The sequence below is a fragment of the Stigmatopora nigra genome, chromosome 8 (genome assembly GCF_051989575.1).
Source record: "Stigmatopora nigra isolate UIUO_SnigA chromosome 8, RoL_Snig_1.1, whole genome shotgun sequence".
Taxonomy (NCBI): Eukaryota; Metazoa; Chordata; class Actinopteri; order Syngnathiformes; family Syngnathidae; genus Stigmatopora; species Stigmatopora nigra.
The window spans coordinates 4,977,642-4,998,746 of NC_135515.1; the positions used below are offsets into that span (position 1 = coordinate 4,977,642).

At 36.7% G+C, this 21,105-nt stretch overlaps 2 protein-coding genes across 12 annotated transcripts in view; both read left to right on the forward strand.

The window, feature by feature from the left end:
* Positions 1 to 11,680, forward strand: part of kirrel3b (kirre like nephrin family adhesion molecule 3b) — an 81,117-nt gene extending 69,437 nt beyond the window's left edge. For 3 of the 10 annotated variants that reach the window (XM_077722626.1, XM_077722631.1, XM_077722630.1), the window contains 7 exons: positions 1,542 to 1,642; positions 2,277 to 2,487; positions 4,189 to 4,296; positions 4,726 to 4,809; positions 5,110 to 5,225; positions 5,868 to 5,954; positions 7,333 to 11,680. In XM_077722626.1, coding sequence (XP_077578752.1) covers positions 1,542 to 1,642; positions 2,277 to 2,487; positions 4,189 to 4,296; positions 4,726 to 4,809; positions 5,110 to 5,225; positions 5,868 to 5,954; positions 7,333 to 7,794 — 1,169 coding nt within the window. In that variant the 3' untranslated portion in view covers positions 7,795 to 11,680. The remainder of the gene's footprint in view (positions 1 to 1,541; positions 1,643 to 2,276; positions 2,488 to 4,188; positions 4,297 to 4,725; positions 4,810 to 5,109; positions 5,226 to 5,867; positions 5,955 to 7,332) is intronic. The other 7 variants (XM_077722627.1, XM_077722628.1, XM_077722629.1 and 4 more) reach the window with 7 other exon arrangements.
* A 6,723-nt stretch (positions 11,681 to 18,403) lies between these two features.
* clmpb (CXADR like membrane protein b) overlaps positions 18,404 to 21,105 on the forward strand; it is a 115,604-nt gene continuing 112,902 nt past the window's right edge. The window contains exon 1 of one of the 2 annotated variants that reach the window (XM_077722493.1): positions 18,404 to 18,788. In XM_077722493.1, the coding sequence (XP_077578619.1) occupies positions 18,499 to 18,788 (290 nt within the window). In that variant the 5' untranslated portion in view covers positions 18,404 to 18,498. The remainder of the gene's footprint in view (positions 18,789 to 21,105) is intronic. The other variant, XM_077722495.1, reaches the window with a different exon arrangement.

Consider the following 21,105-nt stretch of genomic DNA (forward strand, 5'->3'; position numbering starts at 1 on the left):
TTTTTTGTTGCTTGATATGCAGACACACTTTCAACGTCAGATACGCAGATAAGCCTATTTATGCTTTTCATTTGCTGGTCATATCCCCGGAATAGATCCTCTTTAGTTGAGACCACCAACCCTTTAAAGCTTGCATGCATTTGTTCTTTCTCTATTTACATGGTGGGATCTACAAATAAATACATAAAAGGAAAAATGGATATGTAACTGTACTTATGTTATTAGTGCAAAAGTTGTTTTCTCTCATTGACAAGATCACTCATGCAACACCCTTCAAAAGATTCACTTCAAACCTTAACCATCACAACAACAACAAAAAACATACTAAATGTGTGATGTCCTTGCATTTTCTGATGGAATAATCTCATCCTGTGTTCAGGAGAAGAAAATGTGAAGGTGTCACTGAAGGTTCTATTTGAAATGAAACACGTTTTTTAGTCAGAAGAGGGTAAAGAGATTAAATACAGCAGTTGAATCTTCCTCCATTGAATTGACTATTGCATTTAGTAGTCAAGAGCAGAACAATATTAAAAAAACACAAAAAGTAGACATCCATCCCTGTTTATGTAAATGAAAAAGTAGCATGGAGTACTGGCACCTTTTTTATCTAGTTGTTTTTCCATGGAGGACTAATTATAGTACTCTTCAGGGATGATGCAGAACAGCAAGCTCATTACAAAAATAAATCTAGTCTTAAAAACTCTTTGGACTGCATATATAACTAATCACAGATAACCAAACTAGGTGGAAGAAATTGAGTCAAGTGTGACATCTTCATTCGAGTGTAGTCATCTGCTGTAAATCGCCCACGAAGAAGATGGAAGGCTGGCCACTCACTAATTCTTCAAAAACCTCTATATTAGGAATATAGTATGAAATAGTTTGGGGATTTTTAAGAAAAATCCTGAAAGCCATTACTAATTTACATATAAATCTGACACTATGTAATTTAGGCTCTGATTTGATCATAATAATAGTCTGTTTTGCCTACATTTTAAGGGAGTGCATTATTCTTATGTTGTAAATAATTTCATCACATACAGGTCAAATCTTTTTCAGATGAAGGTAAAACACAGTGGTTTGTTATCACTCAATAGGCAATATATCTTCAGGCGGATGTTTTTTCCCGATTACGCCATGAAGTACAGCACCAATGTCGCCCAGTACGTTTTTTTCTCAGTGCTAAAAATATCAAAGACCATAAATAAAAATAATAACAATATTAATAAATATTGATCTTGAATGAAGTCTTGTGCCCTTCATTCGGTCCCTGCATGTCCTTGAGTAGACAATACATTGGGGAGGAGACATTGCAATACATCTTTTCAATGAAATGCTGATTTACGTAGCACTTCATCCATCAAAATCTTAACAAAGCTAATCAGTATTCAATGTGGTATTACTGTGAAGATACTGCAATTAGGGAAAATTATCCTTAATTTTGGGGGGTATTTCGCTTGCTGTTTTGTTTTCACTTTTTAACCCAATATTTAATTATTACCCAAACTAAGTTGGTTCATAATAAAACATTTGTTTTGCAGGGCCACCGACCATTTCAAGCACTCAGACACAACAAGCCTTACATGGAGAGAAAGGACAAATCAAATGTTTTATTCGGAGTACTCCACCTCCAGACCGAATTGTAAGTACATTTTAACTAATTCAACTTTACAAAATCAATTCATTTACTCATGTTTGTTTCATCTGTAAAAGTGGTAGGAAAGTGTTGAATACCATTACACTTCTATGACAAACATTTATCACCACATGAAAGGTTAAAACCGTTGTGTCTCGTTTGATTTGCATGCTTACTTTGTTGTGGGCTCTCAACAAGATCCATGGACCTAATAAAAGAGAGGCTGCTCTCAAAGCTCTGAATATTAATGTGCATGACATACCTGTGTTTTTGAGTGTGGGCATGTGTGTGTGTAAGTGGATGTCTGTGTGTTTGTAATCGCTAATGATTTGGGAAAAATGTACTTTAAAAAATGTATTTTTGGCTCAGGGTCCTCTAGTTTGATCATTTGTGATTTGGAAGTCCATTGAATGACCTATAGATTCTTTGGTACCATTGTTTTCCACAATTGTCTCAGGGTCCTTGATTATTTTCAACTAAAAATAATTTTGAGTAGGATAAAAGCTGATAGAAAGACCATTTACTGTTTCTTCAATGACTAATATGCAGTCATTTTTCCGTATGTTCTTGTGTACATACAGCACATGTTGTGTTGATCAATACAGACATTCCCTTTATCTCACACACTATTCCTTCTCAGGCCTGGTCCTGGAAAGAAACTGTATTGGAGTCTGGGACGTCCGGTCGCTACACAGTAGAGACGGTCACCACAGAGGAAGGAGTCCTCTCTACATTGACAATGAGTAACATTGTGCCAGCTGACTTCCAGACTATTTACAACTGCACTGCGTGGAACAGCTTTGGCTCAGATACTGAGATCATACGCCTTAAGGAACAAGGTGGGAGCCAAGGTGGGACAGGTTCCATCTTCTTTTTCTACAAATAATGTGGAGTCAAATAATTAAGACAAACGCTAATCCGTGTCTTGCATATGTTGTTGTCATCAGCAGAAATTGTGATTTCATTGTACAATAGGAAACAAAATAGCAAACAACTGATCAGATGACAAGTTTTTACTCATGTGTCATATGATACCTGTATAAGAAAAATAAAAGAAATCATCCTATCCATCTCAACAAAAATTTACAAATATTAAAATAGTTCAAGAACGACAGTGCAAGAGTTACACCATCTTAGTGCCCAAAAGTATATTATATTGGATACATAAACTCTAAAAACAATGAACACTAATATATTCAGAAGGGTTGCATCATCCATCAGATATTTTATCAGGCAACATTTGGTCCGAAAGATGTTGTGAAAGATTAGTAAACCAAGACCAAAGTATTATATATTTCTATCTAAACTTGACAGGTTTCCAAATAAAACATGGAGCAAATTATTTTCTCAGTTGTATCATCTAAACCACAGTAAACTGATCTCTTGATTTTAAAATATTACAACTGGGCGGAACAGAAGATGAATAAATTGATGTACTGTATGGTCTTACAGGCCCCACACAACAGCGTTAACTGTAGCCAACACACTGACAGAATGTGCACTTAAGTGACTTAGAGATGTTCTTCACAAGGGCACCTCTCCCGTTAGATTTTATGCACATCAAGGGAACCCAACAAGAAGGACTTTTGGTCGCAGGGCTCTTTTTAAACCACTTTTCTACAGCTGTTCTAGTAATTATACCCTGGTATTTGTGTTAAGATAGCCCTCAATAACATCCCAAATAGAGACATTACTTTCTTTCTTTGTTAAGAGACCCTTTTAAAAATTAATACCGCTATCTGTTGACCTTTCCCTCCCTACAACGGGGAAGGTTGTTTTGTCTTCCCACTTATCACAAATGATAAATTATAAGACGCTTATGTGCAAGTGACATTGACCAATGGAGACATTAAGCAGCCTTTAATGGTGTGGGAAGAGCACTTGGTTGTTTGGCTTCAGTTTAAAATTGCAGGGAGGTCATAAATGTGGGCAACTGCCCTTATTAAAGTGTTTGATGAGGACCTTTAATGTTGGAGATGTTTGCCCGCAGGTCTAAGATCTTGCCCGTCCTCCAGTGTACTACTCATCTGTTCACATACACATAAGGGCTACTTCCGTTAAACCAATACACACTGGCACACAACAGCTTTCTGGCTTCTTTAATACTGAAAAAACATGATGATAATAATTAAGCACAAAATACTTGGATTGCACCAAAACTTCAGATGTTTACCATGATAAGAATAGTTATAATTTTTAAATGAATGAAATGATTTTCAAGTATGCATGTATAACTAATGATTGATTTAAGCATCATATTGGAATGTTGTGACACATAAAATCCTGAATGTGAGTCATGTTATATAGCCAACCTTTTGTATTTGAATATTATTTGTATTGAGTGAAGCTGCAGATTTATGCTTTTCTCATTTCCACTGAGATATAACTAAAGTCTTTACAGCATGACTACCGACATTATTGGATTCTAACTCTTCTTAGTTTCTTATCTGTGCATAACCTGTTGTTATCAGATATTTGTTTAATTGTCAGGAATTACTTTATTGTTGTAGATACATTCTTATCTCTTTGTTTTTGTTTTTGTTTTTTAACAGAGTCTCTTCCTGTGGCGGTGATCATTGGCATTGCTGTGGGAGTTTTTGTGGCACTCATTGTCCTCATGGGCACTATCGGTGCATTCTGTTGTACCCGCTCCCAGAGAAGTATGTTTACTTGTGATCCTCACACCCCTTAAAATCATGCATGCCAATGCTACATTGAGCCCATCATCACACTTAATATATCCATCTATTGTCCATCTGTCTTGTTTTTCATTAAATCAAACAAAAGCTGCTATTGAAATGAAGATGGGAGACAAATTGTCACATTCACAGAAGATGAGATCCCTTCTTGAGATGGACATCTTTTTGGTTCTGCAAAGATAATGAGTCAGATTGTGATAAGGACTCATTTCACGCAAACTCAGTGGCTGCATCACATTTGAGGCTATTTGCATCATGCGCTATGTTCACTGCCACCCACCCATGTACCAAGTGACTCAGGTTTGAGACAGTCAGCAACTGTCTCTTTCCAAGAATCAAAAAAAGTGTGCTACGGGTCCCTTCAGCATGTCTATTGTGTGTATACTACAGAGGAAGCGCAGCTGGTTATGCCCTCACTGCCCGTCTCCATCTGTGCTCACCAGAGAGAACTTGCAAGCAAAATTAAAACAGAAAGTAAGATTTTATCTGATAGTATCATCAGCATTGTCCCTTACACAATGAGAAACCATGGAAAGGTTGTGCAAGATTGCATATGTATGCAGGACCAGATAATATTGTGTTGCCAGGAAACAAGAGATTATTATTATTTTTTATTTTATTTTTTGGAGGGGGGGGGGGGTGCTATCACAAACCAGGGATGTCAGTAAAATCTGTCATACTGCAAAACGTACTCTGGGAAATTGGAATGTCAACAAGTATAAAATGGTGTTTATGCAAGCTGATTGAAATAAATGTTCCATCTGTTTTTGACAGATCTGAAAGGAGTTGTGTCTGCAAAAAATGACATCCGAGTAGAAATTGTCCACAAAGACCATAATGCTGCAAGGGAAAATGAAGAGCACGCATCCATGAAACAACTGATGGTGAGTGTGAGTGTCACATATACTACTTTTTTCCCTTTTTTTCCTTAGTCTGTCACAAAGAATCCTGGAAAATTCAAGTTATGTAGTTATGTATGTTCTTTAACAAGATATCATTATGCACTATTACAGGCTAAACTGTGCAAATCATTATTTTTATGAGTAAGGATGTAAAAAAATAAGACATGTAGTCAAGGCTTAGAGGCTAAATTTGTCGATATGAGGTTCAAGGCAAGACTGTTTCTGGTGTTTATTCTAAATGGCTAATCCTACAGTGGGTGCACTTGTATAGCTACATGCCTGCAAGACACAGAAAGGCCCATTTTGGAGCTGTACCAGGATTAAGGCTTTTGTGCGTGTTCCTCGGGGGTGCGGGTATGTGAAGAAAAGGGGGTTTTGAGCTTCGCTTCTTTCACCGCACAAAAACGAGCTCAGCCAACTTACAAAATTGTACTTTGTGAGAGGAAGATTTTGTTCAAGTATACATTATTAATGCTACCTGCCAGCATCAGGTGAAGCGGTTCGTCTAGTATATTAAAAAGAAAAGTGCAAAAGTTTTTTTTTCCGTTTTTTTTCCAATCTATAATCTTGTCTTTTACTTTGAATAGAAGAGTTTCCATAAACACTCAGTCTTTGCCTTTTTTCATACAGGTAGAACGTGGGGATTTCCAGCAGGAGTCTGCACTGAAGCAGCTGGAGGTTCTGCAAGAAGAAGAAAAAGAGTATCAGCACATTAAGGTACAATTCTTGATCAATGACAACATGAAGGCACTAAAAGCAGTCATGGTGAGAGTAGTAATGCCTTTGGGCTTGAAAGTCAGCTTTAATAAAGAGACAAATGCTCTGATGTCTCACCTGCTTTTTTTCCAATGATTGGTCCTGAGGCAAAATGTGCCGTGCAGTTCTTGTTTTATTAATCAGATGGTGGTTCCGTATATTTGCTCCTGACTTGCCCTTAATATGAGAAAGATGATTCATTTTCGATATGGCGTATAGATGTGGTAGGACTATACTTCCCAAAGCACAGTAGTCTGAAAGAGGTTACGGGTATTCATTAACCTGTCACTCGTCTCTAAGTAGTATTCTTCAGCTTTTAAATTAAATTGCACACCCCACTCAGTATTTTTTAATACTATTTTTTGAAAAGGCTCAAGGAACATTGTAATTAAAGTATTAAAACAAAATTAAATTAAACGTGTACGTTAATTAATGTGCAGATTAATTCAGTAGCCAATTTTCGAGAGAATTATTCACTTTTAATTGTTAAAAAAAACCTACATGCCAAAGCGAAGGAGAGTTAGGTTCTTGTAACGTGCTTGTGATTATTTGCCATTGCAAACTTGGGAGAATCCCATGTGTTTTGATAAAAAAAAGCAATGTGTTTTTTTTTGGTGTTAACCTGCCAACCTGGGTTTCACTAGGGCTAAATTTATTTTCACACCATGGCAACAGGTGTTAGGGTAAAAGGTGGTGGGGGGCAGAATAAGAGATAAAAGGCAGGCGGAAACAATCTCCATGTATGCCGTCTGATACTGACAAGCCTAACAAGTATCCCCTCCCGCTTGTCTTGCTCTCATTTCCCACTTCATGAGTGTTCTTCTTTTGGGATTTGACTCTTACTATGCTTGACATTCACATCCACTCCTATGGGGATAACTCACACATTCATGTCTGTGCCCTAACTGGACCCTCGGCAACAGCGCGTTGCCCGCAACTAAGCACACAAACGATGGCACCGCTGTAAGCACAAAAGTCATATTGGTGCAAAGCCTGCCTGCATGATATTACAGAAATGACAATGTGTTTGGCTCCAATTAAAGATGGTGTGTGATTAAACTTTGCACTGACACATCGAATACTAAACTGTGAATCATTACGAAGTGCATAATTAGCGAGACATATGGTTTTAAGGTTAGAATCCTAACACATAGTTTGCCACCATTCGCTTGTATCCTAATTTATTCATTTATTCAGCCTTTTGAATGGTATTTATAGTGAGCTTGTTCTGTTAAGCTTTATATATATTATTTATATATATATTATATACATATGTATATACATACATACACACAACCCTGGAGAAGAGTAAATTCCATTACATTCTCTTTCCTAATAGGACCCCACAAATGGCTACTACAGTGTCAATACCTTTAAGGAGCATTCTACACCAACCATGGCAGGGAACCAATCCACTGAGGGGAGGAATCCAACAAATACAAGCACTCTGGGAAAGCAGCGGGTTCCAACAGGCATGTCCTTCACCAACATCTACTCCACTCTGGGAGCAGGCCCTAATCGCCTGTACGACTACAGCCAACGCTTTGTGTTGGGCATGGGCAGCAGCTCCATTGAACTCTGCGAGCGGGAGTTCCAACGTGGCTCATTAAGCGATTCCAGCTCCTTTATCGACACACAGTGTGACAGCAGCGTCAGTAGCTACAGTAAGCCAGATGGCTATGTGCAATTTGACAAAGACAGCAAGGCATCAGCATCCTCTTCCTCCCACTACTCCCAGTCCTCATCACAGAACTCTGACCTAACACGGCCCCTGCAGAAGCGAATGCAGACCCATGTCTGACAGGCAAGAATTTGGGTGGTGACGGTGTTAAATCAGGGTGTGAACTAGACTTTCCCATGAAGCTGTACATTTTAAAGGAGGTGCTGAAGACAGATGGCTTGAGAACTTTACATTTTTTAAGACTTGAATGCAAAATGTCTTCAAATCTGGGTCAAGAAGCCTTATTTGGCCCCGTTGCTTAATAACACATTCTTTTTGAATCCGGAATCTTGGATAGTGCCACAGTTGTGATATTTGCCAACACAGAGAGAACCCAAACATGGAGTTTACTGGACAGACTGACCTGTTGTTTTAGGAATATTGATTATCATTCTACAAAGAAATGCTTTCTTGCATTCTTATTAGTGGTGGACTTACAGAGTACAAGTGTGAATTATTTTTCCTGCTCTTTTAGTATGTTTGTTGTTTCAAGCACAACAACTGAATGTGCATGAGGTTGTCAGGTGTTGCAATGGCCATACAACACCCATCACCGACCACTACCTCCCTTAGCATCTTGTGTATTGCTAAAATGCAGTAACACTTGCCTCTCCACATGCCCAAAGACATGTTAAGATCTGTATTTGGGCCAAAGAGGCATGAAGATCAAAAAGGGCTGACACCACATTTCAAATCGAATTCTTGAGTTTTACATTGACACCAAATGTCAGTGTACATATTGTATATGATTGTAAATTATTTTCTCAAGAGACGACATTGCTTCACGTGGTCTCAAAAAAACAATAAACTGTTGTCAAGTGAAGTGTTAAAACTGAAACACGTATTGTGTATGAGCGCTTCTCTTTCGACCTGCAAGGATATTCTCTATGGTTAAACCAAATGCAGCCTGTGAACTCATTTGTCCACTTGAGCTGCACAAGTCATTATCCATAAATGTTGAAGTGAATTGTAAGCATATGGTCATGATCACTCTTATTTTTTGGGATATATTGGTGTGTTAAGTGTGTTACTGATTGAACAGGAACTTGATGCTAAGTTGTTAGTGCCTATCACGGAAGTCAAATTCACGCAATATGTAAGTAATTCTGCCCATAAAATATACCTTAAATTGGTTAAGCAGGTTTCATTCAAATTAAGATTTAACTCTCAAACCTGATCTTATGAGTTTCATTAATTCAGGTGTTTTCTCTCTTTCTCTCCTCAATTCCAGGGAGCAAAATTTCCATAGTCTGGTCATGTCACTTGAGGCATTGATTCTGAAAATGACAAATGCTTAAACCTTGGCAGACATCTACTGAATACTTGAGTGCTTTTGTTTTATTCAGTTTTGCACTTTTATATGCTGAATTTGATTCATTCAGTTGAGAATCATAAACAAAAACAATCATAAACCAATGCTTTAAAGTGAAACTTGTGGAAGTTTTGGGTTTTTGCACTGCAAAACATTAGAAAAGAAGTTAAAATATTAAAAAAAAGACAATCAGCAGTTATAGTGTTGCCATTAATGACAACTGTCAGTCGTTGGACATGATATCTTTGATTCATTTTCAACACTGATGACCCTTGTCAGGGTGAATCGAACCCACACAGCTTTCACTGAAGGTAGACGAAAGAACTACTTGTCTATTATGAGGCTGGTATGTCCAAATTTATTAATTCATTTTCTAATCTTCTCTGCAACTTAATCACACGAAAGCCACGGCAAGGCTGGAGCTTATCCCAGCTAACTATGGGCAGTAGGCTGGAGCATCCGTTTGATCCCTTGATCGTGGAACTGTGAGGCTGACGTGCTACTCATTTCTACACAATACCACCTCTTTCAAATTTAATTAAAATGAAAATACCATATCTTTGGTATCATAGGTGAAGTAGAGATCTCAAGATGATAGGGTAGCTCACCCTTTATACGATAATGATAATAAATGTACAAATGAATAAACAATTTGGTATTTCTAGACAAAATTAGACTAACGTAAAGCAGTTTAACTATTAAGGTATGGAAATGATCTTTACCCTCTGCATATTCATTGATAAATGGATTAAACGCCATTGTACACTTTGATGCAAACAACTTTCTTTCAACATTAATTATCTGACTTGGAACCAAGCAAATTGTAGATATATATTTCTTAAATGTTATGAATTTGTATATAGTGTTTTTTTGCCTTTTTGTTTTTCCATTTGTTCTGAGCTATGAGATTTAACTATATAAAAGCATATCAAATCCATAGTACATGATCGGCTGTACAGACAACCACTTCCAGTTATACATAAATTTATGGAACTGAAATTTAGTTTTCTGCTGGCACATTTACAGGAACGAAGGCTGAAATGAGAAAGTCCTCTTCACCTTAATTAGCTGTTTCCATTTTTACTAAAAATTCAATTAAAACCATATCAACATAACAATTAATATACTAAATTGTTTGTTCTGTATAACCATGAATTAGAAGTATTTTAACAAAATTATACGATCATCCAATTTAACAACCCTATTTTGTTAAAACTCTTAAATTAAACAAGCTATTACGACAGTCTATTAAATACAACAAAATACATAAATTAGTGCAATAGAAATCACAGAATTGTCATAATAAACAAATGTAGTCAACATAAAATAAATACTTCCACTTTTTTCAGAGTGCTTTATACCATCTGTATGAAGATACATTGATGCCTCAAGACAATGTATCTCATAATTACAATATGCCTTAATATTTTCAGTAAAGTAGCTGCTACGTTATCGGCATATTCCCACAGATCTAAAATCAGCACAGATGTATTATAGTCCAAAAAGGCTCCAGTTTTCTTTTGCAGTAGAACTCCTCTGCAATAACCCCCCAAAACAATGCATTTTACTGGTTGAGAGAACAGGCACTAGTGCACAGCAAAGTAATAAATATTTGATAGGCCAGCCGTTCATCCCAATTTCACCACCCCATGGCCACAGACACAATGGCCTTGAATGTACCACTGAAAGAGTCAAAGCCCATGAGCCCTATTCACCTGTATATGCCTCACTGGCTGGTGTGTCGTGTTTGTCTGACAACAAGCTGCGCACAGAAGCAGAGACATAACAGATGAATAACACAAAGACCCAGAATAATTACAATAGGTTTCTGCCCTTCCCTGATAGGACAAACAATGGCTAAGTGATTTATTTTTCAGAGATGCCAAAGAGGAGATTTTGCTACAAACACACACAATGAATGGCTACCCATTCAGAGAGGGGCAAGGCCACTGGTTAATTGTTTACTACTTCAAATATTTGTTTTTTGTTACTCTTGAGGAATGTGCACAATGGAACATCAGCCAGTAAGTCCACCTTGTTGTATACAGCTATGTCAATAACTGAGGACATTGAGGAAAGTGCCATTTAAAGGGTACTATTTTTCAATCTGTAACTGAATTTAGAATCTTTGTTTCACTCTATTGTAATGGATTTATTTTGTAAAAAAAAATACATATCTTATACCTATACATACACATATATAAATGTATATATGTATGTATATGTGTGTGTTTGTGTGTGTATATATGTATGTTTTACGCACATGGACATTGAAGAGAATGGGCATAGTGTACATATTTTAAAAGGTTTTGCGAAAAAAAATACACTATCGCCATGCAGGGGTCATGACCATAGTTCAGTATGCAGCATATAATGAACAGTGGCCACAACAGCAACATATTTTTAATTTTAAATATCTTGTAATGAAAGCATCTTTATTCAAATCACGATGTGAACTTGCGTGGGAAAAGTGAACTAAGAAACAAAGCTAAACGAAGGGTCAAGATGTACATTTTTCAGGGGTGATTTTTCAGCATTAGCTTCACCTGTATGTATGGTACAAAAGAGAAAAAAAGTTGTATTTTACTGTACTGATCTGTGAATTTATGATGCTTATGCTCTGTATATTTGGGGAATAAAGGTCCTGTTTCAGTTTGTTTTGGTTAACATTTTATCTTCTTCTAAGACTAGACCAAAAATGAAAATAAATCAAAATATCACACATTCCTAATGCATTAGTCTAATGACTAGAAGCCTTTCTTAGTATATGATCACCATAAAGTTCCCTAGCTATATGAATGACAACTAAAATGTTAAAAACAAATGGTGTCTCAAAAAAATTGTCTTTTTGTGAGACTGTAATCAGCCTACAAACAAGTAAGTTGCAATAATTCTTACATAATTTATTCATGCCCTGCAATTGGCTTGCAGCCAATTCTGGGTGTCCCCCACCTTCTGTCCATAGTAGGTTCCATCTACCCGACGACCCTTGTGGGGATAAGCGGTAAAAAAAATTAATGAATGATTTATACATATCATCTGAAACACCAGGGGTTCACAGTACAGCTTTTGCTGGTCCAGTAATAATATTCCAAAACTATTTTCTTCTTCAAAAGACTAGATAATGCATATTTCATCCATAGTAAATAATACATAACTATCAATGCACTTTTCTTGACTTAAAAAAAGAAAGAAAACCGGACAGCGTGAAACAAACATTTTAATTCCATCAGATCTCTGCTTGTTTCTGAACTTCATGTTTTGGGCTTTGCTTTCCAGCTGTGTGAAATATAAAATTAACAGCGTTACACTAGCAACAAAATGTGATTTGCATTGATTTTATTTCAAATTGTCATGATTCTACAATAGTATTTGAAATATATCCAATTTTGTTTCAACTCTACTGATGAGCATTTTGATCTTTAAACTTAAATCTTCTGTGTTTTTTTATTCCATCATTCTGAGAGGCTGAATGTGTTGTTTTTCCCTTCCCTTCTGTGTTGTTAAAAAATAAATCAACCACCAACACATACGCCCCCACAAACACACAAACATTAATTTCAGAGCCACATAAATAAATATATCTTGTTGATTACAAAGAGGACTGCAGAGTCAATGTAGGGGACATCTTTAATGAACTATTGATTCCACCATTCCATTTATTCAGGTTTACATTTGTGTCCCCCTAACTCTGTTGATTCCACACAAATCTTAAACCTACAGTATGCCAGGCTTGTGCTTCTAAGATATGTGTTAATCATTACGACATACCCATAACGTTTATTTATTGATTGATTTTTCATTCCAGTTGTCCTCACAGGAGCCACGAGGTGGAGGAGCCTATCTTATCTGACATCTGACGACAGGTGTACTATACTCCCTAAACTGGTAACCAGTTGGTCTCAAGGCACACACAGAGACATACTTCTATTTGCACTTACAATCACACTGCACACTGAGATGAATCGATCCCATGCTCCTTGGGGGATGAACCACTAAACTATCAGGTAGAGATGTCTATAATAAGGGATATTAAAAATATATATATATTTATACGGAATATAGCTTTTAAAAATGAAAAAAAGCAACAACATTTGACATCTACTCTCATTTTACACAAGGTGTTGGTTGCCAAACACCAAAATAAATAATATACTGGCTAATTGTTTGGGCAGCTGGACAGACCAAAATCGAAACAACAAAATGTCTGCTTGGAAATAAAATTAATGTGTTAGCATGGAACATGAGAAGTTACAACAAAAATCTCAGTGGAAATTGCATGCTTTTCTTCCACACTCCAAAGACATCCATGATGGGCTGATTACAATTTCCAAATTCTCCATAGGTGTCATCTTATGTGCCCCGCAATCAGTTCAGTGTGGACCTCGCCTCCTGCCCATAGTTAACTTGGCTTTGTCCCAGCACCCCCACGACACTCGTGAGTATAATCGATATGGAAGATGAATCTCTTAATAAAAACTGGAATGATAATAATCCCTGACTACTCCAATACTTTTGGATGTGAGTGGGGTAAAAAGAGGTGATTGTCAGCAGTGCTTTAGAGTTAAAGAGGTGGGTGGTTAACTCAAATCATAAAAGTCATATGAACCCCTCACTCAGGCTAATGGCAAGTAATAGACCGGTTTATTTTGTAGGATATAGTATACTTAAAAGGTTTAAAATGAGATGTAAAAGAGTTGCCTATATCGTGTCTTTTAGACCATAAGGATGCTGTTCCCTCGCCCACCCACTGCATGCATGAGTGTCCCACACTGCACAGCTGCTGGCACCGACGTGACTCAGGGTGCCAGGTTGCTGCTTGTTGGCTGGAAAATGCGTGTGTGTGTGTGCGTGTGTGCCGTTTATGTGGACATTGGCCATAGTGTGAAATGTCTCAAACAGGCCAATGGTTGACAGTGAATCACGGTGGAATTGTGCACTGCATTCTCAACAATGGTCCATCAACCAAGAACATGTGGTCCTACAGAAGATTTTATTATGTCTTAATTGTTTTATGGATAGGGAGATTGGCAATTAAATTATCCACACAAGCTTGGAAGTTGCAAAGGGGTGGGTATCTTAAACTGAGGAGTTTTGACCAAGCCTAGGCTTAACAAGGACAGAAAACAAGTAATATATTTAAAGAGATCAAGTGTACCTCTAAAAAAAACATTTGAGATCCACAAATGCATTTTGTTGGATTTCATACAGTATCTAAACCAGTGAGTTACATTGAGTTATACAATACGTTCTTTGGTGTACTGCTCAGATACAGCAGCTTTTTTACATAAATCAATATGGAAAACATTTGCACCTCAATCAGCACCAGAACCAGGAGTGAAGAAATATTATGTGTGGGGGTAAAAAAAATGCCTGTGGGTGACAAATTCACGACCCTGTGTGGGAACACACAATGTTAAAATATGCTTCCATGATATTTATAATGTCTTGGCTAGTAAAACAACTATTAAAAAGCAGCTCGCTACATAATGCCAGATGTTCGGTCTTCCCGAGTACAGTTCATTGAGGTGAGAAAGATATGTGAAACGTTTGCCTCCCAATGGCCTTGATTGACCATATTAGTTGTGTCTGGACATTTTCTTGCCACTCTGGCTTTTCAGAAAGCGTTTTTGTATTCCTCTTGAGGAGCTGTTTTTTATGAGGGGGAGGAATGGGGAATGTAGCACTGTTTTATACAAACGCACAAGCATCAAAAGGCAACATCCAGTAAAGCCAGAAGCTGTTGTATTTGCTGCATGAGCGGAGGGCAAATTGGATTGCGATCACATGGAATATTATTGATTGGATTTCTACCTTGACTAAAAAAAAAAAAAGTTTCTTTATTTGGGCCCCATTGTTGTCAGAGTAAAACCAAGACTGGTGTTTCATTAAAATTATATTCAAAAAGCACATGTTAAGACCACCAGTCAAGGATGTAGATTTGACGGAAACAGACAGTTGTTTGTAAGTCATTGCCAAGTGATTCAATGCATTGAGTTTAGATTAAATGTAACATTTTTGCATCCGTAGATTATCTAGCAGGACAATCTGAAACAAATGATCTAGTAGTTTGTCATTTTGTAATGTAAAGCCAGCCTTAAATGAAAATGGAAGGGGAAATAATCTAGCCAAAAGGTTCACAAAGCATACACAGAGGGAAATGGGGAAAAAACATGTTTGTCTAAGATGAAAATCAAGGTTCATGGTGTTGCTAGCATAGTCCTCCCACACATGACCGTGTACACCTTTGTTGCTTTTCCTATGAGTAATGATGCTTCATATATTACTTTCCCCGTCAGATATTATCACTCTCAACAGTTTCCTTCCTCTCTAACTTGCTTCAATAGAAGTACAGCAACAAAAATGAGATGAGTGATTTTTTCACCATCGTTTTTTGGTGAATGTATTGTACTACAATTGAAAAGCTTCATATTGGAGCAATGCCACCAAAGCACCCTTGTTGATATTTTTACAGCATCCAGAGGGAGGATACAAAAGGTCACTCACTTTGTTCTTCTTTTCAATGGGGGACACACAAGTCATATTCATATATATATACGTATGTTATGATGTTTGTATCATTTTTTTTGCGAGAGCCGATCTACCACACGGTGAAGCATTGATAGAAAGGCTCACTTCCATCTCATCCCATCCTTAAAAAATATTTTTGAAAGTAGACAAACTCTAGTTTAAGTAAAGTCTTTATGGCAGGAATCCCATTTTAGCTTTTTCTGATAGTGATGGAAGTCAAGTCGATTTAAAACAACTGGACTGGGAATGGAAACTAGAACATCCTTGCCAGTGATTTGCCTGGAAGTTACATTCTGCCAAAACATTTTCTACCTCCGTGCATTAGCCATGAATGACTTCACACGGCAACAAAGTTAATAGAGAGAAGCTTCTGTCCCTGAACCATGGCTCTGCATGGATCTGCTGGCATGGTTCATAATTAAATTGACAACAGCTCACTCTCACTTGTCGATGCAACCCATAGAACATGAATTGAGGTGCAGACAAGGCAAGGAACGTGGAGCTCGAGGCAAAGATGAGGTTCCTATTTTTTATGTTAAGTGGCATCTTTAACACGCAGACATAAAAAAAAAACTGCAGAGAGTCAAACCAGATTTTTACTGACAGCCCAATTCGACACAACTGTGCTGGTTTTATAATGCTCAAAACAACAAACCATGCTCTAGTAAGAGTTTTTAACCATATTATTCTAGTAATCAATAAGGATAATGTGTGAAATATTATGCTGGAATATATTGCATCATTAGTGGAATTGGTTGCAAAAGGGTTCAATCTATTAATTATAAAAATGCTATATAATTGTGGAGGTTATTCCACTAAGTTCAAGTTCAGTGCTGCATATGCAGAAGTAATATTTATGTCACGTCAATGTCTTCACATTTTTTTAGGAACACATACAATTCATTTGTAGACAAGTTGTGAAAGGCTTTTTATTGAAGACAATATTATAGTGTCTTTTTAGGCCAGCCCTGGAAGAATGGAGCATTATTATATACTGTTTATGACAGGAGCAGGCATGCGGAGAGAAAAGTTTGAGGAACTATATAACCTTTAACATTTACAAGATATTTCATAAAATGTTTCTCTTGTTTGTGTCTCGTTACACATTTTAAGCCTAATTTATCTTCTGTTGCTCCTTTACTCTGACAACATGTTTACTTTCAAGGATATATTGACTTTGATTAATGAGCCAAACTATGTAGTTGCCTTGAGGATATACATCATAATCAAGTAAGAATGAACACCCATTGCCTTCCATTAAAAAGTTTGAGGCTGGGAAATAGTAAATTAAAAAAAAAAGAGTAAGTTTCTGAACCTTTGACAGGCCTCAATGTTAACAAGCATCCACCTTTTGCTGCTCATCATTAACTGTTCTATTGTCTAGGTGCCATTTTGAAGACTTGGTGGTAGGAAACAGCTTGTTTTCTTTATTCTCCTGACAGTCAAAAGTCTACACCTAAAAGCACAGTAAGAAGAATAAAGGAAATAAATAAATAAATTGCAGGAGTCAGCTCTTTTACATCCTACACAATATGTATCACTCCATCTCATTGTTGAATAAGGACAATATATTGACATTTCACAACAATCACCTTTCTGTTAAGGGTTATTTTATAGCAGTTTGAATCTCACTATCTACCATGTTTTCTATCAACCTAGAAATTTCAATGTAAGTCAAATAAACCAAGTAAAAGTTGACAAAATTAATCTAGTTCCATTAAAATGCCAAAATAATGAAACTTTTGCCTGTCTTGAACATGAATGAATGCTTTTATTAGATGTCATTAAGTATCCTAACACAACCTAAAGAGATTTGAAACAATATCTACTGTGCATAATTCCATAAATGACACCTAATGACTGACATATGTCATAACTATATCTTCAATGTATCTCAACAAACAATCCAAAGAATCCAATGGAACTGAATAGATATGACTTGTTCTTAGCATCACCATGTTTCTTTAAAAAATGTTATGAATGTACAACTTTGGAAAACTATTTTTTTCTTTTGCACATTCAACTGGTAGTTACGCGTTCCACTTTCACAGTAGAACAACCTTCTAGCGCGAGTATGCTGACAGCAGCGTGCTGACAGCAGCATGCAGCTTTTATGTCTTCCCTTTGTTTAATCAGCAGCAAGCAAGGAATGTACGCGCGCAAGTGCTGGTTCAAAGATTGGAACGATAACCTCCTCCAGACAAAAAAAATATTTTTTGTCTAAAAGGATTAAATTGATTTTGCTTTACCAAGAACTCACTCTGTTCACCTTTCTCTCAAAAAAACACAAGCAAGGAATTATTTTTAACAGTAAAACAGAATTGGGAAAAAGGAAAATATCTTATGGGTGGGCCAACAGCTTGAGTGGACAGCTCCGTGGTCCTGAAACCAAATTCGGGTTGGTCTACCTGTGTGAAGTTTGCATATCCTCCTGTTATGGATTTTTTCTGGGTACTATGGTGTACTCTCACATTCCAAAAACATGTATGGTAGGATGATTGGACACTCTAAATTACTCGTAGGTATGATTGTGAGCGTGAATGCTTGTGACCCTAGTGAGGATAAAGCGGTGCAGAAAATGAATGAATGGATAAAACTCATTTGAACCCAAAAACTTGCAGACGTGAGCTAAATATTCACCATGACCGTTTCTTTCAGCCATTAAAAAAAAAGAAATAGGAATTTTTTTTTGTTGAATTATATTATTTGGCTGGATACTGAAAACTTCCATAATCAGCCACCAGTGGGTGTGAGTTTTCGTTCCAACTTCTGAAGAAGAAAAACACTTTCCACCAATCTGGTATCTCAGTAGTGCAATCAGTGGATTGCAGTCAGCTGCTTCTCATTTCAGCACAAACCTCATTTGTTAAACTCTGTGTTGGATCGGATGGAACAAAAACCTTGCTCCCTGCAAAAAAGTCAAACAAGTGAAACAATGTTTAATGTGCAATGTTTTTTTAATCCAAACTAGAGCCAGTAAATCAATTACAAAAAATAAAAATACAAGTAAAATAAGAAAAGATTTGAATTGCACATGGATACAGTTTGCAGAGGCATTTAAGGCCTTCATCCTGCGTGCATTTGTTTGCACTGAAGAACAAAAAAGCTTGCCTTGGACCAAACAACAACAAAAACATACATTAACATCAATCAGAAAGGAGATGGATATCACATGTTTGTTTCTGAAGAGGAATATTGCATCAAGTTTCATCACATTTCTTTTTCACCTTTGGTAAGTTTCAATTTTTCTACTGTGGTCAATCTTTGCTTGTTAACTCGGGAGTTGTCTGTCACTTGTGATATTGTCTGTCCATCTTTCTGCTCGCCAACACTGTCTTTTTTGTTTGCTTCCCATGAAAAATCTTCTGTCTTCTTAACTTTAAATAAGTTTTATCCTTTTGGTGCCAAGGCTAGCACATTTGATAAGAGGAATTGGATGAAAGTATATGAAAAGATGGGAACATGAGGGAAGAAGATGAAAAACAATATGTGCTGAAAGAAGATGAAGGCACTCTGAGTTGATGGAGGCTTTTGTCCTCACTAATTACTTTGCATGACTCATTAAGCTTCATACTGGTATGACGTTAGTAGCTATGTTACTTTTCATTATATTTGCGGGTGAGCTGATGTATAGTGGAATTTGGGCAATAGGGAATGTGAACCCATCAGTTGCAAGGTACATAGGAACAAACAATATACAAGGGTAGGGGTCTTTGGCATGAGTGATTCACTGGGTATCTAGATATGATCAATAACTAAAGGTTTGACTACGATTCAGTTCATTTGGATAGCAATATGAATCTTTTTGTGACCTTGAGAGCTTTCTTCACTCCACTTGGTGGGGGAATATATCTGAAAATGTGTGTTAAATTTCATCAACACTGCTAGAAGCAAGTTCTGAATATGGTAATTCCTGCTTCGAGTGAGGTGGCATTCATTTTTAAAAGCCGATGTCTCATGTTGGAAGAAGCAGGGAGAAAAATACACCAATGGCTAACATCATTAAATTCTGCAATCTATATATTCTAAGAATATATTTTGTATCTTTTAACATCATCTGAGCCATTAATGCAAAAAAGGCCAAGAAAGACATGATGAAATGTTTCTGATGATACTGATAATGTGACAATAAGTTGTTTCTTAATAGCAATTTAGTCTAACTACTCTTAAGAAGAGAGTTTATTGGCTTATGTTGACCTTCCCAAAAAGCTCACTGGTTAGAATTGGGTTCCTTCTCCATGCTCACTATTTCTGCACACTGGAGTGCTATTGCCATCTACTGGAGATTTTTGGTAGTGTTGTGATGTGCATGTTGTATACATTGATGCTTTGCTATTGATTTTCCAATGATTAGTTATGTGTCACAAGTATCAGAATTGGTGCAACTTGCCATATGTGCAATCATGTTTTTCATGTTTATTATATTGATACACAATACAGTCATTATTATGGTTTGTCAATTAATCTCAATTAATTATAATATGCAAAGTCAATATTCCAAAACCTACAGATATCATTGGGATTAATGATAATACAAGTGAAAATATAAAATGCATGGACAGGATTTTTGATTGTATAAAAGACCCTTGATTCTGGCTATATTCTTTAGGTTGTAATAGGCTGATTGAGTGATGAACTTTAGGTTTGACAGAATATTATGCCAAGATTTCTGACTTTATTTGTAGCTGTACATGACATTATTGCAAGGTGAATACTCCTCTTTGACCTCTCCTTTTGATCATGTGTCCTTTCCTTATATACTGGATGTAACAACCTCTAGTACATGACGGTCTTTATAAATCATTTTAATGAGCGATAAACAGTAAAGGGCTCTTATGAGTTCATCGCTTGGCCCATTGTGGAGATACTGACCAGTTTATGAATTTAGAATTGTGTGCACAGAGGCCACAAGATAGCAGTTTTTAAAAAAAATACTATTTCCCCTAGAATATTTTTGAACAGCTGAGGACAGACAGTAAGAGTGTTTGTTCTTTTCAATGGCCACCAGATGACAGCTTTACTTTATAGGCAATACACTACCTAATTAGTCCTTGTGTACATCTTCTGAAGGAATTGAGCTCCATTAATGTCAAGATGAATAACTTTCAGGAGGGCCAGTTGTCCCTTGAATGTAATCATTCCTTTTATAGAAGCTGGTAAATGAGGATAAAACTGGTTTGGTTGACTAGTCAATGATGGGAGTGTTTAAAACTTTGGCCACTAGATGGCAGGCTTGAATCACTCAACACCTGCAGATTTGCACACTTTTTGCGTTCATGCCAGACTGATGGTTAATTCATGCATCGATTTTAAGCATGTCAGGCCCTTTTAAAAAGTTATATTGTCTGTCATTTCTTATGCTTTTTATTTTAATTTGATTAATAATTGAAAATTAGAAGACAACAAAGACGACAGATAAAACCATTTGGGACACAAGTACTCCCGGTCTGTTTTTTATTTTATTTAAATTTTAGATTGTTTCAAATAATTTTCTGGATGAGTTTTCATTTTTAAACCATAATTATGGTTATACAGACGCTCATTTTATT